The 16,898-nt window shown below is 39.3% G+C and overlaps 2 protein-coding genes, 1 long non-coding RNA gene and 1 pseudogene across 13 annotated transcripts in view; 2 read left to right on the top strand and 2 right to left on the bottom strand.

Annotated features, from left to right (window-relative positions):
* Positions 1-162: 162 nt before the first annotated feature.
* LOC139962242 (uncharacterized) lies at positions 163-2,919 on the bottom strand. Its single transcript, XR_011791176.1, has 2 exons — positions 2,841-2,919; positions 163-292 (listed from the first exon to the last, which is right to left on the bottom strand). It is a non-coding gene; the product is annotated as an uncharacterized lncRNA (long non-coding RNA).
* An 8-nt stretch (positions 2,920-2,927) lies between these two features.
* Positions 2,928-9,951, bottom strand: LOC139962238 (uncharacterized). Of its 6 annotated transcripts, none has more exons than XM_071962277.1 (3): positions 9,686-9,951; positions 5,037-5,307; positions 2,928-4,127 (listed from the first exon to the last, which is right to left on the bottom strand). In XM_071962277.1, the coding sequence occupies exons 1-3, from the start codon at positions 9,854-9,856 to the stop codon at positions 3,574-3,576; spliced, it is 996 nt and encodes a 331-aa protein (XP_071818378.1). In that variant the 5' UTR covers positions 9,857-9,951; the 3' UTR covers positions 2,928-3,573. The 6 variants fall into 6 exon arrangements, with proteins under 6 accessions (XP_071818378.1, XP_071818379.1, XP_071818380.1 ...); XM_071962278.1 differs by having other exon boundaries at positions 2,928-4,124; XM_071962279.1 differs by having other exon boundaries at positions 2,928-4,121.
* LOC139962268 (U2 spliceosomal RNA) lies at positions 9,342-9,418 on the top strand (annotated as a pseudogene).
* Positions 9,952-10,067: 116 nt separating the features above from the next.
* The window catches only part of LOC139962234 (protein MON2 homolog), a 70,356-nt gene continuing 63,525 nt past the window's right edge, over positions 10,068-16,898 (top strand). For all 6 annotated transcript variants that reach the window (XM_071962259.1, XM_071962254.1, XM_071962258.1 and 3 more), the window contains exons 1-2: positions 10,068-10,323; positions 11,875-12,227. In XM_071962259.1, the coding sequence (XP_071818360.1) occupies positions 12,120-12,227 (108 nt within the window). In that variant the 5' untranslated portion in view covers positions 10,068-10,323; positions 11,875-12,119. The remainder of the gene's footprint in view (positions 10,324-11,874; positions 12,228-16,898) is intronic.

Genomic DNA, 16,898 nt, shown 5'->3' with positions numbered 1-16,898 from the left:
CGGCCCAGATATTCCTATCCAAATTATCAAATTAGCTAGGGATACTTATATTTACTGTGAAAGCACTGGTGGTCTTGTCTAAGGGATCATATTTGTTTTAGCCAAAAAAGTCATAAAGTAGGTAAATTTCCTTTGAATATTTCAAAAATAATGACGCAGAGATTTTATGTCGCACATGAAAGGTGTTGCTTTTATTGCTGTGACATTGCTACATTCTGATCAAGCCATGTTTTGATAACTCATTAACTGATAACACTTAAATTAGAACAAAGCCTGGATGATCACGACCTGACTCAAGGTGAATTCCATGGAATTGATGCATTTTTCACTAAAAATCAACTTTAGGTTGCAGACATTTGAGGGAGATATTTGGTATACATGACAGTTAAACTACCCAAAACAGGTTTCACCTGGCTTATAACATGTTTCTCCTCACTGCAGCATGCATTTAACCGTCAAGTGCTGCATGGAACGAAAAATTAGCAAAATTTCCTAAAATTCAGAGTGCACCTTTAATAGTTGGCATGATTCCAGAAATGACCAACTTTGTACTGAGTATGAAGTCACCTTGAGACCTTTCACCTTCTGCAAAGTTACAGGTGTCTATATGAATATAAGTCTTTATGTGATTTCTTGAAATATTGAGTGTGGACATGTCCCATCAGTCACAGTTTTTTAACATTTGTTTTAGTCATAAGCCAACAGAATGATTTCAGCTGTTGTTGGGGGTCTATCTATCTAGTACTACTCAGGGCCTAATCTGGCATGAACAGAGATTCTTCAATTGTGTATAGGGTTATGTGCTAGACAACCTGAAACTTCTGTCCCATCAGTCACAGAATTAGGCTGCATTTGTGGTGTAATGCAAAATGGGTAAATCCAGTGCTGAAAGACAGCGAAACAGGAGGGAACGTTTGAAAGCAGAGGGGAAATATGATGCATACAAAAAAACACAATCAGCATATCGCAAACAGTGGGCCCACAAGAAGAAGCGGGAGATGTCTTCACAACAGAAACAAGAGCGCCGAGAACGTGAACGAAAACGAAATCACACTACAGGTGCAGTATATTCTTCAAATTAATTTGTTAGACCATGTTATTGAAAGCAGCTTGTGTCACTGACATGATGGTGACATGATGAAGTGTTCATTGACCTGTGACTGTTATCCTAAATCAAGATTGGTATACATGTCAGATCTTTGGATTTTAATGTCCCATCAGTCACAGTGTATGGTTCAGATAGTATAGCCTATATTGGACAGTTTGCAATGCCAAAAAGTATTAGTACAAGAATAGTGTCGTTCCATTCAAAACTAATTTCCTAAAAAGAAATGACATAACAACTATTATCATCTACAGCAGTGGTATTCACAGAGGTCTGTGGAGAGGGCTGGATCACTGCATACAGGCCCTTCTGTCCAAAATTTGAGGAATGCATTGTTCTTGGATCACAGAACAATGAGGCCGAGTTGAAGGAACTGGTGGGTCTATCAGGGGGAAAAAGAACCTGGAGCACTGTACATCACAATCCTGGTTGGCAGTATCACCACAGGAGTGCCCGTCACACAAGTGAATTAGTACCCACAGAACCACTAGGCTGTAACTTAAATGATGTAAGGTCCAATCCAATTATTAGTAAGGCCAGGTTGACACTTTGTATAGTATATGTATGCCCCTTTGCCTATTAGTTTTGGCTCTTTCCTTATGGGATATTGACCAACTTAGTATTTTGGGGAAAATGGAGAACATGGCTCAAAAAAATTGTATTAGACTTTCACTATGTGATGGGCAGATTGGACCCTAATCCACAGTTGAAAGTATCTCGGTACTTTTGCTGCCCAGGGTGAAGCTCAGCATATTGTCAAAAGCTTATGTGACTTAAATGACTTCATCAATATTGTATAATTAGTATCCTGTTCATTATCAATGTTTGCATGTTTCAAGGCTCAGCTCGTTCTGTTGTTGTTAATAAATAAAATGCAAGTTTCAAATGCATATGGAGTGTGTTTCATTTTTCCAGTTGTCAGTACTTGATACACAGAAGTGGGATGACATGAGTCCCATACATGGGCAACATACCTCACCAAATATGGGCCCAAACAGCTTTCCCAGTGAGGCCCCAACAAATCACACACCCATGACTCAGTCATATGGGGCTATATGAGACAGCAAGTGTGGAATGGAACAGGTTTTCTCAGGGGCCTGTGTCTGTTCTACATATGCCAGTTGCTTCTATGGGATGCTCATATGGTAAACCAATGGGGGACCCACACCCCAATAGGCCAACTCCAGTGGGCCCTACCTGTGATGACTATGGGTGGCTAGAGCCCAGCTGACCCAAGTTTAATGCTAGTTGGCACCATATGTGGATGCAAACTGAAGTTAGTGCAAAACAAAATTTGCTATAATTTTGGAGGAGATAGCGTCCCATCAGTCACAGAGCTTCTGTCCCATCAGTCACAAGGGAAACGCCACTGTGTGAAATAGTTAATGCCAATATTCTCTCAATGGTGGTGCTCTGATATAGCTACATTAAGTAGCTACCAGGAGGGGTATATACCCAACTCATTCTTTTCATTCTGAGATAGCGCTTACAAGTTAACTAAACGTACCTAAAAATAGTGGTCCGCAAATGTCCCATCAGTCACAGAGCTACTCTAAGTGCTCCCTACTAAAAAGGAACACACTTATGTGAACAGTTCTTCAATGATGGACCAACTGGGGGTAGCCCAAGTGAATGTTGCAATTTATAGCCTTTTGCCCCCTCCCACTTCTCAACAATATAACTTTCTTTGTTGAACTTTTCTATCAAATGTCCCATCAGTCACGCTGGAATTCACCTCAACTTAACTGATATATTTGATGGTCATAGGGACCTATGGACTAATAAATAACCACCGCCCCCACCCCCCCCCCCCCATTGAACAATGAACGAAGGATCAGGCACATTTTTGGTTTTTAAAGACCAAATCTTGTTTAGGTCACATGCTAATTTCCTACCCGCTGATTGGTTACGTTTATCAAAAACTGTTCAGTTTTAGTGGTGGAACACCTCACACTCTTGGCTGCCAGTTGGGTGGGATAATGCTCATGTTCAGTTTTCCATGACTGAAGTCAAGGCGGCTTAAAACTGGAGAAATCGTTATCGGTGTTAGTCTTAATCACAAGCACACACAATGGTGACTATCAAGGAATTCCCACGTAACAAACTCTTCAGTTGAATTGGGTCGTGATCTGTCGTGCAGTGTGGAGCGGGTCAATTATATGTGCGGTGATACAACCCTTGACTCCTCTTTATTAATACTGTTTGATTAGCTCAAATTGTTACAGAAAACTCTCCTTTCAAAAATGTAATGTCATGCTCATTTCCGTGTACTAAAGTGACAGATCTTTTTCAGCAGATGTTTTCAGGTATCATTCCCTTAATATTGGAATATAAGACTGTGACACTTTAATAAACAATACATCATAAATATGAAAAGCAGAGGAAGTTAAAAAACCTGTGCTAGTGATTTCCTTTAATTATTCTTCCTCAAATATGCTTCCGCATTTCCATCTTTGTATGACGTCCTTCTAAACAACATTTTCAACACTCTGACTCTGTTGTGTTAATTCCAATTCTCTGATTTCTATTTCATCAAACTCTTGGAACTCAAGCCTGTCGAGTTGCAATTCACGTAATGAGTTAACTCTCTGGCCCTCTAATTCCTCCAACGCTTGTCCGAGGACATGACGCTGTACTGGTGCCTTCTTCTTTAACCTTCTTTCCAGGGTCCTCCGCGAAGGCAATGGGAAGTTATGCTTGATGAGAAACTGGTATCCAGATGCTCCACAAGCGACTCTGATTTGTTGAGCTTTCTTCAGTGTCGCAGGTGACCATTCTACACCCCTCAAACTCCCTCTTCTGAGACACTCAAGTTGATCGGCCCCAAACAACTTTGACACCCCTTCTCTCTCCTGAACTGTTCTCTTCTCCATCACCCTGAGTGATTCCTTAGTCTTTATCAGGATCGATTTTAGTGATGTTATCTTTGCCTCCAACTCAATTATTCTCTTCTTTACAGTCCGATCAGTAATTTCATTAATAATCATTAAGCAACTGTTGTCTGCTGCTGCTACTGCTGCTGCTAAAAAAGGAAAATAAGTTTAAGCAAATCATCAATTATTCATTTCATGCATGTTTGTTGTTGTTGACTCTTAATAGAGATGTCTGTACAAGGAATGAAAGTCTAATATTTTAATCGACCATGCCTATTTCTGTCTATTTGCGTTAAATCAAAGCCGTCAGCATTAGGTAGATTGGTTCTTGCTATAAATTAACGGACCATCTTGTGACAGTTCAGGTTTCTCCACAACAAGTTTGGTTAAGAATATTTTTGAGAACAGTACAGTCCATCTTACAGTATAACATGATACAGTAGATACTTTGTTATAGAATGGGTGACCTTTATATGATGAGATGACTAAACCCTTCAAATACTGTACAATGGTAAAACGAAGTTGGCTCTGAGCATTACAAGGAAACTTTTTAATGCTAGTCTGGTCGTCTGAGATGACTAAATTTCAGTCCAGACAATCAAAATTAGCCGTTGGGGTCGTCTGGTGGACCACTAGTTGTTTACCTCTAATTCAGATTGCAATGTTAGTAACTAAATACCCACAATTAGCTAAAAATTGGTATCACCACTAAAGCCGGTAATCTATTTACCAAACCAGCACATCTCTCCTATTGTATAAATATGGTCATTGTTATTTTGCTACATTTGTTTGGACAACCAAATTTGCTGTCTGTAATTGTGACCAAAATGTAAGGCCTGGTTGTCCAAAAGGGGAACGAGAAAAAAAGCCTTAAAAAGTTTTCCCTGATGGATGTGGCATAGTTGAATCCCTTGTATATATGGAGCAATCCATAACCTACATTAATCATCACCCAGAACATTTAAAAGAGAATATTGTATACCCATTACCCTCTCTTTTGCAATAAAAATAAAAATAAAAGGAAAAAATGCTTAATAAAGTAAATCATTAATACTCACATTGTGATTCACTGGGCTCAGCATTCGTTGGTGGTTCAACCACAGGGCAACTGTTTGGTTCAAGAATGTATGTGTGGTCATGTATGCAGACCTGTTTCTGCATTGTGCTCAGAGGTATCTCTACTCTCTTCACTACTGGTGGTTTCCTCTTTGGTATTTTGCTTAGGGTTATTTCTGGATGATGAGGGAAGATGGTTGGCACTGCAAAAGGTCTCAGCTTTATTTTCCCATCAACTCTTTTATTTTCAAATTGTTGGTTGTCAAAGTGTGCCTGAAATGAGGATTAAATGTTTACATGCAGAAAAATGAATGATCTATTCCTTTATCCTTATACATTTGCAAACGAATAGTTTTTTTTTTCTTGGGGGGGGGGGGGGATTTTCATTGCGGTACCGAATGTATTAAAGCAAAGGCCTGTGCCAGATAATTTTTAAGGTTTAATAAATATGTGGCAAGAGCTTTCAAGCAAACAATTGTAATTTTGCGACTGATGTCCCTCAGCTTGCAAATCACACTTTAGAATTAAGGTTGTCTCTTAGTGAATTATCAAAACAGACAAACAAATACAAACTCAACAAAAAGGTTACATCTGTAACTTTGCAACACAGATCTAGCAAAACATTATGTATCCTTGAGTTAGGTTTGATGCTAACTACTGAATATCCCCTGATCATAACACAAATGGGCTTTAAAGTTGGATCTTCCTAACCTTGCTATTGCACTGCCTTATCCACAATTTTGTTTACCTTTTAATATGTTGTTTATTTGTTATCATAAAGGTGAATATAAGCAGTGAAACTTATATAATATACATATATATATATATATATATATATATATATCTATATATATATATATATATATATATATATATATATATATATGGTCAATTTAAAAATTAAACTACTTTAGAAATTTCACAGTTGGCAATTCCTCAGAAAGACACAAGAAACAGCAATATTATATAGAAGAGGCTCATGATATCACATTTCCAATCGCTCCAGGCTCTGCTCATGTCAGTATGACTATGATATTTCCATACAGTATGTGATAACACTATAAATTTCACACAGTTTTGGGGGAATTGTTCATCATGTGCCAGTATCTCATATGACAAAGTTGATGTTTCTGTTTTCTTATCCCACCAGGTAAGGCAATTTGCTACCTCCTAGCTAATTAGTATCTGTTGTATGTAACATCATCAGGGGCATCTAAGGTGTAAGCTTAAAGGCATTGAAGACTCGCCCCAAACCGTGTGCGGCCATCTGAAAAAGTTAACTTTCTGTTGCTTGCAAGCGACGTTTTATTCATGTTGCTACAAAATGCAGACAGTAATGAAACGTGATACCTTGTTATCTTTAGCTGGACCTGATATGTCCATCACTGTATTGTTTGTACACTGTGCTGTGGGTATTGACCGCAGCTGTATATACTGACTGTACACTAGTGTCTAATTACCGATGGTAGCAAGCTGTGTGTGTGTATTTTCTGGGATCGATGGTGGTGTCTAACACTTCTGTTACACCTCATTCAAAACTAGGTCAGATAACCGGCATTAGACGTTTCTTTTTGCGCGAGTCTTCACACCCTTTAAATACTATAGAAGATGCAAATGAAACTATTGTCATTAACCCTGCAGAAAACACAGTGACAAAAGACACAAAATATCCATGATTTTTTTATTTTATTGGTCTTTTGAGTTTGCATACAAACACACGGGCCAGGGCTGCTAGATTTTCGACCAAAATACACAAAAAGGGTCCAATTAAAACGCATCTTGTCCAATTTTTTGTGCCGAAAAGTGACTTTTTTAAAATCTTCTTGTCCGATTGTTTTGAAGACGATATGCCAACCTTATGTGAAAGTTGGATTTTGTATATCCTCCATATGTCCAACCAAGGAATACCAGGAAATTTTAACCAGAACAACTGTAGAAAATAAGCACATGGATGCAAAAAGTTGTACGATCTCTGTCAGTGTTTCCATACTATTTTCCTGATAGATTTTGGCCGACCCGAATTTTACATCTTACAGCCCTGTTGTATACAGCTCCCATTGACTGACTGTATTCCCAACGTAAGGTAGCCTAGGCCTACCAGGTGCGTATCCAGGGGGGGGGCGTTGGGGGCGCGCGCCCCCCGGGTAAGAAAAAGAGGAGAGAAAAAAAAGAGAAGAAAAAAGGAAAAAAGAGGGGGGAAAAGAGGAGGAGGAGAGGAAGGAAGGGAAAAGAAAAGGAAGAAAGAGAGAAAAAGGAGAAAAGGAGGGAGTTAAAGAAAAACACAACGCCAAGACACCGGGAAGAGAAAGAGGAACAGTGACATTATTACAGCGCTGATCCCTATTATATACACAGGGTAGCCAGTGACGGATCAAGGATTTCGGAAGAGGCGTGTGCCTCACCCTACCCCTTACACCGACAACTCAATTGTTGACGTTTCCATTTTTCTTCTCTGACTCATGATCTATATATTCTATATATGGTCTATCATAATGCGTGTGTGTGTATATACGCCTTAATCAATTGTAGAACGGTGCTATGAAACCAACTGTGGCTGGTCTCGAACTCGACCGTGTCGTCGGGGAACATGACAAATTTCGGGAAGGAGGCGACCGCCCCCCCCCCCCCTTCAGCATATTTTTTTTATGATGTCGCTAGTAATTTCAAAATAGAAAGTGCTTAGATGCAACTTACAAGGCCTGGGAAGTGTCATTTCCAGCGATCTGGGAGGCATTTTCGGCCAAAATTTGCTTGTACGCTTCGCGCCAACAAATGGTCCTGGGTAGTGCCATTTCCAGCGATCTGGGAGGCATTTTCGGCCAAAATTTTCTTATACGCTTCGCGCCAACTAATGGAGGAGCTACGCTTAGATAATTTGCCTACAGGCTTCGCCCTTTCCTTGGCAAATTCCTTGCTACGCGCCGGTTCGAATTTGTAAAGCAAACAGCAGATATCACATCATATCAGTGAGCATGAAAATGGCGTTCCAGGATGAACAGCCTCAAAGTTGTCCGACTTGCCCGAAAAAAAATAACCAAAAATTCCAACATGTTAATGTCAATATCATATAAGCAAGCATCGGTTATTACATCAGATGCCATCGTGTACCTTACGGTCCGTGAAAGCTGCTCAGTATACCGCGGGATGCTAATGTAAACAACGAAATGTCTTATGTAGATGGAGAAAATCATCGAGGTCCAATTATGTTAAAACTCTCTTTTACATTAGTAATGGCGAATTAGGGGCTGCAGCCTCCACCCCCCCCCCCGCCTCCTACGCCTATGTGTGTATTGTTCGGTTTCGGAAATATCTGCTATATTTTCATTTCCTTCAACCAAGTTTTATAATAGCCGTTATAAGAGGTTTTAATATTTGTACACCAAGAAATTAACTGTGTCTGAATTTTTGAAAATTTCTGACCGACATTCTTCATCACACGTCCCTCTACTCGTGCAATATTGACCGGTCTGTTAGGGGTTCAAGGAGTTTTAAAGGGCGGCGGAACCGGGGGGCACAGGGGGCACGTCCCCCCCCCTCACTTTTCCTCAGGTTAAAAATGTGCCCTTTTTCTACATAAAAATTTAGGTGTCTCGAGTTAGCAAGTGGCCAGGGAACCAGAATGAACACTCGGGAAGGGCCGTTTCCGACCATCTGAGGGGTTTGTAAAACCAAAAAAATTGCATCAGTCCAATCGAATATCTGCAAAGTGCCCTTTGATGTCGGTGCCCCCCCCCCCCAGATTAAAAGTGCTTCTGCCGCCCTTGGGTTTTTCTATATTGGTTGTCCATAGATGAAATTTTGTGCAACATTATGGGTATGTTTTGAATTGAGTTTAATCACGAGAAACGTGAATTTTCAAATTCTGAACAAATAACGGGCTTAAAACCTTGAAAAGTGGGGCTGACGGATATTGTGGGCCGCGACGTAGAATCACCTACAAAAGCAATGATCCACAGGACATGCGATGAGGTTGAACATGATGTGTGACTGGTGACAAACTTCAAAAAGGTTATGGATGGAAAAAAACTATTGGGAAAAACTTGGTTCTCAGGCAAAAAGTGTACATCTGGTTGGTCATTGTCAAGCCTGAGAAGTGCCATTTCCGGTGATCTGGGGGTATCAAAACCAGAAAATTTCTTGTACGCTGCGCGCCAACCGATGGTGGCGCTCCGCTTAGATAGTAATTCGCGCCCCCCGGGTTAGAAAATCCTGGATACGCGCCTGCCTACTGTAGAAAAGTAAGCCCAGGCCCAGGCCTTAATTAGGTTAACCTCGAGTCATAGCCAGGGTACACCACACTGTAGCTTCTCGCTTCTCGGCCTTTTGGCTAAGATCATGTGTAGTATCTGTTACCTTTTGAGGGGAATGGTAATGCACACCTGCCGACGATGATCACACACTACACAGTCACGATGCAAGGGGACTGGGGTTGAGAGCGGATAAGTCGTTCGGTAGTTTGGTTTTCTTGGCCAGGTTCTTTCCTGGGCAACTTTTTTCTTAAAAAGTACCACACTGTAGCTTTGTGCAGACCTATGACATAATGTGATACTACGTTGTAAGCGCCAGTGATTTACGTAGCCTCACTAAGCCGAGGGTGGAGAGGGGTCTAGGCCTAGCCTAATGTATTGTTAGGGCCTGGCCCATAGCCTACCTTAGGCCTATAATTTACCTCACACAGGCAGCTACTACGCGAAGACGTCCATCCTTCCCTGTTAACTTTATCTTCCCATACTTTCCTCCGTGCAGGATCAGAAGGATATTTAAACATTTTAAATCCCTTTTCAGATCGGTTAGTGCACCTCAAAGCGGAACAACCTCCCATTTTGAATAAATGAAAACTGGTGAAAATTCAGATTATTACTTTGCAGTGGAAACAAAATGGCTCCTACGAGAAAACATAAAGATTGTCATGCAGCTCTTCCCCAATCTCACAGAGCGACCTCTATCCTGCCTTAGTACCACTCAGTGTCAAACTCCGCCCACTTTAACCTGTTTCTCTAGCTCTTGTTTCTAATGTTATTCCCATACGAAATTTCATGAAATTAATGTTATGGTAAAATATTGACAAATTTTGCTACAAATAGTTCATACTCTGCGCTCTTTCATTCGATAGAAGGGCTCGAATCATCAGCTTCTATTGTTATCGTAAATTGTAACTAACCTACTCGCCTCATCTGAGGATACACATTTACAGATGTGCATTACAGAAATTTGTGATGTGCATTATCAATGTGAAATTTCAATATGGCAGCCCCCTGTGAAAGAAGCTACCAACGTCGTTAATTACACGTAAGGGATTAGAAACAGGGCGACAGACGTAACCTTTTCTGCCAGCGTGAATATAACGTGGAAGGGATTTTTATGACATGTATACCATATGACAAACGTGTCGTTGTTTGTGTTGATTTAAACAGAAACTTACGTTAGGCTAGGCATAACGTTATGATCAGCCTAACATTATCAATGATAAGTCTACAGACTTCACTTAGCGTTTATCAAGCCAATGATAGGCTACGTTACATAAAATCTAATTACTAAGTTAGGATAAAATAAGCAAGTAGTTGTAACCTTTCTGGGTTTAGTTATAATGCACTTAAGACTTTGAACTGGCAAGGTTATCTATTTCATTGAACACATTTTGCTAATTTCTTCAAATATATCCTAGGCTATGCAATATTTTACCATGGTGGCCTGGGCCTAGGCTTACTTAGAAGTTAGATAATTTAAATTAATGTTTAACAGAGAGCTAGTCAGGCCTGCTAATAATATTTTCAATATTACCCTGCTACTGAGTCAGTAGCCAGATAACATAAAATGCAATGCCAGCTAGTAAGGTATTTCTTTACTGTACTGTACACTGCCATAAGATTAAGAACCACCATCGTGATGAAGTCAAATAAGAAAGCAGAGTTGATAACTAACTTAAGCAATTAATGATGATAACACATCATATAACTGAGGACAAAGTAGTTGCTTGCATTTTGTAGGGGCAGATTGGACTGCCAGTTCACTGTTGTGGGGCTGGGTCCGAGGCGATGCTGAAAGAGTGACCAACCAAAGGTGCCGAAAATGCTGATTCTAGTTTTGACCTAGGCAGCACCACCAGTTGTTTCATTGTGCTGGTGGTATTTTATGATCCAGTCCGCTCCTGCGAATGCATCAGATTTATGGATTGAAAGAGAGCCTTTTAAAAGAACCTGCTAACTTTGTTTAATTTTAAACAAAGTGTTGTTTACATTCGTTAGTTTTTCACTCAAGCTCTTTAATGGAGCCCTAAATTTTATCACCATGTCTGTGGGATTATTAAGAACATTCATCTTAATGCAAAGAAATAACCTAAGTTGCAATATGTGTCAGTTTGGCTTATATTTATAATGGAATGAATAATTAAGCATAAGAGCTGTAATATTCCACCGCAAACTGGTGCTATAAAGCTTATAAAGAAAATGCTACCATCTGTGACACCTTGTTAATCATGTTATGCAGTGTGGAGAGATTAGAAATTTTCTGACATTGAGTCTCAATTATCACGTCCTGTGCCATCAGCTGAAACAGACCAATATGGTGGACAACTAGCTATACAGTATATATATTGATGATTGTAGTTATTGACACAGACATCAGAAACAATGACAAAATATTTCTTTCATTTTGTAGCCAACCCAAGTTTTCAATTATCAAGTGTGTGTGTGATTTAGTGATGTTTATGAAGTAATTATTAGAAGTGGGTTAGACTTGCACAGTATAGTGCACAGTTTGTATATTGGCATCTAGATGTTGATGTAAATTTTTTCTGCTTGATTGAGTGAGGGAAATTGTGTTCACTTTTATTCATTGCAGAATTAACCACTTACTACGGAGTGAAATTAAGACGTTAAGCCCAGTGACATTACGAAAACTAGAGGACTCACAAGTTTGAGTATTCACAGAATCTTGGATCAGTATCAGAACTACATAGTCATCACCATGAAACATTGCAGAACAGTCTTGTGAGGACAGTGTGCTTTTTATCTACGAAAGTAGGAGTATACCTCAAGTTGCTCTCTCCCAGTTTGGTGGAGGAGAGTAGTACAGTAGAAGCAATCATGACTCATCAACGAGAAGCAGCAGCGAGACGGCTGATGGAGAATTTACAGACAGATCTCAGGGCTCTCTCAGTAGAGTGCAAAAGGAAGTACCCACCAGTTAAAGAGGTAAGACTCAGTTTTTTTTTCGCCGTTTTTTTTTATCGTGAGTACCTATCTGTCTAATCCAGCAACCTGGTGAGTTTGGGATGTTTCTGTTACAGTGTATGTATGAATTCAAGGAGAAGCAAGTTTGTCTTGTAACCATAATTTCATGTAATTATGTATGTTCCTAACAAGCTCCCCCCACCCCCTCCCCCCATATCCTCATTCTCATCTTCTTGATCCCTTCAGTTTTATACAAGATCAAAAGAGATCTAGATAATTGTTTCTGCACCTCAAATGTAATTTCTACTTCATTTACTGGCATTTCAAAGTGGTTCCAATCACAGACTTTTCTAAACTTGCAGAAGATTTTCAGATGTACAGTACATACAGTACAAGCCTCCATCATATGAAACATTTGTCTCATATCATTGTTCAAGAGTTTCATTACCCTGGTATCGTCAATAGGAGAAGCAGTTCTCTGTAGATTAAGACAATGACCAAAAATATGACCTCTCATTGACCTGCAATTCATGAACAACCCATATCACCCACCACTCCTAGTACTCCAACTGTAGTCAACTTTGGTGTATTTCTGTAGGAGGAGATTCTCTACCCCCTACCCAAACACTTCCCCTATCCAACCAACCACCCCTCCTTAAACCGAAGGATCACAAAAAGCGAAGGCCCTGTGATATTGACTTTGTAGAATCCTGGATTAGTAATCATGATCTTTACTGCACATAATTTTGTTTATGGGAGGGGGTTGGGGTGGGGAAGGAGGGGTAAAGGTTTACATGTTGGGGTGGTGGTGCACTGGTGCATATATGCATAAGTTATTTATGAGAATTCCATTAATTTCAGCTCCACTTTGTATCTGTTTGATATCCCATTTATACTTCATACCATTTATCACTGGAGACATTCTCTATATATAAATAAAGTACCTTGCCTTTTGTTAAAAATAACAATGCAAATCCATGGTGGTTTGCATTATGCAAACACCACAATAGTTGCAGTATTTAAATGCTATTAAAGTAAAATGCAGAAACCTCAGAATCATGCAAAGTGTAAACAGTGTACAGTAATTGCTTAAGGGTTATTCGAAGGCAACTGCATTTATAAGCTGGCTGGTTGCAATGTAAACTCGGAGACCAGACGTGTCACAGAAGTTTACCCTTTATTTAAATGGAATGATCTGGTTTATAGTAGAGCAAGCATACAACTTGGTAACCAAGCTGGAAACAGTAGGTCTACACAACTTCATCAGTATGTGTAACACTTTTAATCATTTAAGGTGTTTGTATCATAGGATTTCTTGATTTTGTTTTGGGAGGGGGGGGGGGGGTTAGAAGGAAAGTGGAAAGGGTGTGATAGATGGGAAGATGGTGGGAAGTTATAGGGATTGGTATCTGTTTGTGTGTTTCTCCTTCTTTCTTTAGGTGGTTTGAGATTTTGAAAATCTTACAGTAGCTTCTTTATAGTTATAGTACACCACTGTGCTTGAATATATTTAAATGTAAATGATGTTGGACAAAATGTGTGTAAAGTTCAGTTCAGTTCTGTTCAGGTTTACCTCTTTCATTGAATGTAAGTAGTTTCATAATGCATGACCGATAATACAACAAATAATAACATTACAAATACAGGTAATGCAAATAGGACTATCCAAAGTACTTGATCTGTGCATAATTTGTCGCACGATTGACACAAGAATGAAATGATATACTGTATGAATATTACTGCAAAAGCAGATGTATCTGTACCATGGGATGGTAATGTACCTGTGAAACTAATATCTCATTGGTTTAGCTGGGGGAGGGGAGGGAGGGGGAGTGAGGGGGAGGGGGCGCTATTGGTTGGAAAGCATGGAAAGAAAAAGAGTGGTAACAAAATAATAATAACTATGATATTATACTGTTAGGCTACAGTGTTTTATAGCAAGTTTTGATCTGCTTTTCAGAAGGTTTTCTCATTAGCCATACTATGCATAGTACAAAATTGCTGTGACCAAGTTTTTCTTGATTCAGCAACTGTCACTTTTAGGAGGGACAATCCTCCCATGAACAGAGGTTATCCAAAGTTTGGCCCCTGCAATCCCACCCCCCCCCTCCTACCAACATAAAATTCAAATCTGTAATGGAGGGTCAAGCCTTTATGGTGTCTTGAAAAGTCATATCAATACAAGCATTAAAGGCATTGAAGACTCGCCCCAAACCGCGTGGGGCCATCTGAAAAAGTTAACTTTGTTCGTGTCGCTACAAAATGCAGACAGTAATGAAACGTGATACCTTGTTATCTTTAGCTGAACCTGAGATGTCCATCGCTGTATCGTTTGTTCACTGTGCTGTGGGTATATTGACCGCAGCTGTATGTACTGACTGTACACTAGTGTCTAATTACCGATGGTAGCAAGCTGTGTGTGTATTTTCTGGGATCGATGGTGGTGGCTAACACTTCTGTTACACCTCATTCGAAACTAGGTCAGATTACCGGCTTTAGACGTTTCTTTTTGCGCGAGTCTTCACACCGTTTAATTAAACTTATATTTTCTGACACTTTAAATGGGGAAAACAATTTTGCTTTGCCTCATCGCACCACCAGTACTGGCTACGTGCCTGTAGTGTCTCATGTTCTTTAATACACTCACTGCATAAATTTGAGTTTTTCACACAGCCAACAGCCTAATTACTGTATACATAATCAGAACGTCCTATCAAAGACTAAGGAACCTTATTCGTAAGATGATTGTCTTCTATAATATCTGTCCGTAGATGTTTACATATCACAATGATGGGACTGGTACTAGTTCCCACTAGTTCCCACAGCAGTGCTGACAAGTGGTTTCTTTCATACAGTTAGTTCATTACACAGTTTTCTCAAAGTTTCATGCAAAAATAATGAGAGTTTGACAGCAAGTGAAGAGTGAGGTGCTGTAGCATACAGAAATAAAACTTGGCAAGCTTTCCATTATATACCTGTTATTCAGAGGCCCTGGATGCAAACCCATTCAAAGGTTGTTTTTAACTATGTTTGTATTATATATCATACCAATCTCATGCTTCCTTTAGAGGAAGTATAGTCAGTAAGTTTGAAGTGTATGGAAAGGTGTGAATGGATATGCCTGGGCGTTTGCAAGGTGTTAAGCTGCTGCAATTTTAAGAGGGGGGGGGCGGGGGTGGGGAGAGGGGTTGTTTAATAAAATAAAACGAGATGTAACTTTTTTTTGCAGGATTCGCATAAAACTATTGCTCTAAAATACCCATAATGTGGCAGTGAAGGACTCAAGAAAATTAAATGTTTGTGTCATAATTTAAAGGTCTGTCAAAATTGTCTTTTTTTCGTATGTGTTTTTGTTATGTGTCAGCCAGGGCTGAGGAATAGAGGAAGAAAGACAAAGGATTGATTATATTTATAGTAAAGATCTGTCACAGTTTCCAATTCTTAATTGAAAGGAATAAATTCCTTTAGGCTGCCTCCTGTTGTTGGATAAATCATTGAGATGCCAAAAGGTGGAATTATACCTAGATGTTGGTCATAGGTATCAGCCAATCAGAGCCAAGACTGTAAGTGATGGATGGGGGGGGGGTTGGGGAGGGGGTAGTTTGACCATTGAGTCCTATCCCCAATCTCAAATTCTGCCAGATGAGCAATTTAAGTCTAGTATCTATAATCATGTGTAAACAGACTCTAATGAGTTTGTAAATTTTTACTTACTGCTCATTTAACATTACTAATGTTTTACAATGGAAAGAATGATTTTTTTCTGCTGAAGTGCTGAACATAGCATGTCATGACTCATGAGTGGCAAAAACCAAAAAAAACCAAACATAAAACACCTGTGCAGCAGTTTACCACATTTTAGAAATGACAGGGAATACTTTATCTGGTATAACATTAGCAAAATTCTATGTCATTAAAATGGTCAAATTGCTACTGTACACCTTTGCAGATAGCAGCTTTTGTGGATATCACCATATATATCATTTTTACTTTTTAATATAATTTGTGACTCTCAAAACTGCTACACAATATGTTCACTAAGTTATTCCCTGAATGATCTGACAACCCAATTTTTTTTTCTTTCATAAATGCAGCAATTATGTATCCTTTGCTCATTTGTGACATTTTAAACTCTTTCTTGATATTGCTTCCAAAGTTTGGGATGATTACAGATAAATTACGTTGGATAAATATGAAACATTAATTGTTGTGTTGCACTATTGACACAATGAGGATCATGTCCTAAATTGTCTGTAGTGGTGTTGCAGGCATGAAAACTAAACAACGTTTTCAAAAATCTCATCACAGTCAAAGATGGCTTTACATATTCAGTGAATTTTCAATTTTCAATTATGATGCAAATTCTTTTTAGCTGTTTAACATGTGAACAGTATGACAATATTTATGTAATATATTGTAACACTATCCTCTGTGAGTAGCGCTGACCAGCCGATTCAGGGTTCTTGGCCTAAGATGTTGTATTGTAATTGGCCAGAGAATGAAGATGTACACAAAATAAATCCAGAGAGATGATGGTATTTTTAACAGCGATATATTGAAAAGAAAACTTCTTACAGTAAGGTTAAGTGTCTTGTTGAAAATGCCTCCCAGATCGCTGGAAATGGCACTTCCCAGGACTTGTAAGTTGCATCTTAGCATTTTCTCTTTTGAAATTACTAGCGATATCATAAA

This window comes from Apostichopus japonicus, chromosome 20 (assembly GCF_037975245.1).
Source record: "Apostichopus japonicus isolate 1M-3 chromosome 20, ASM3797524v1, whole genome shotgun sequence".
Lineage (NCBI taxonomy): Eukaryota > Metazoa > Echinodermata > Holothuroidea > Aspidochirotida > Stichopodidae > Apostichopus > Apostichopus japonicus.
The sequence above is the reverse complement of the archived record's forward strand: the minus strand, read 5'-3'. Positions and strand labels throughout refer to the sequence as shown.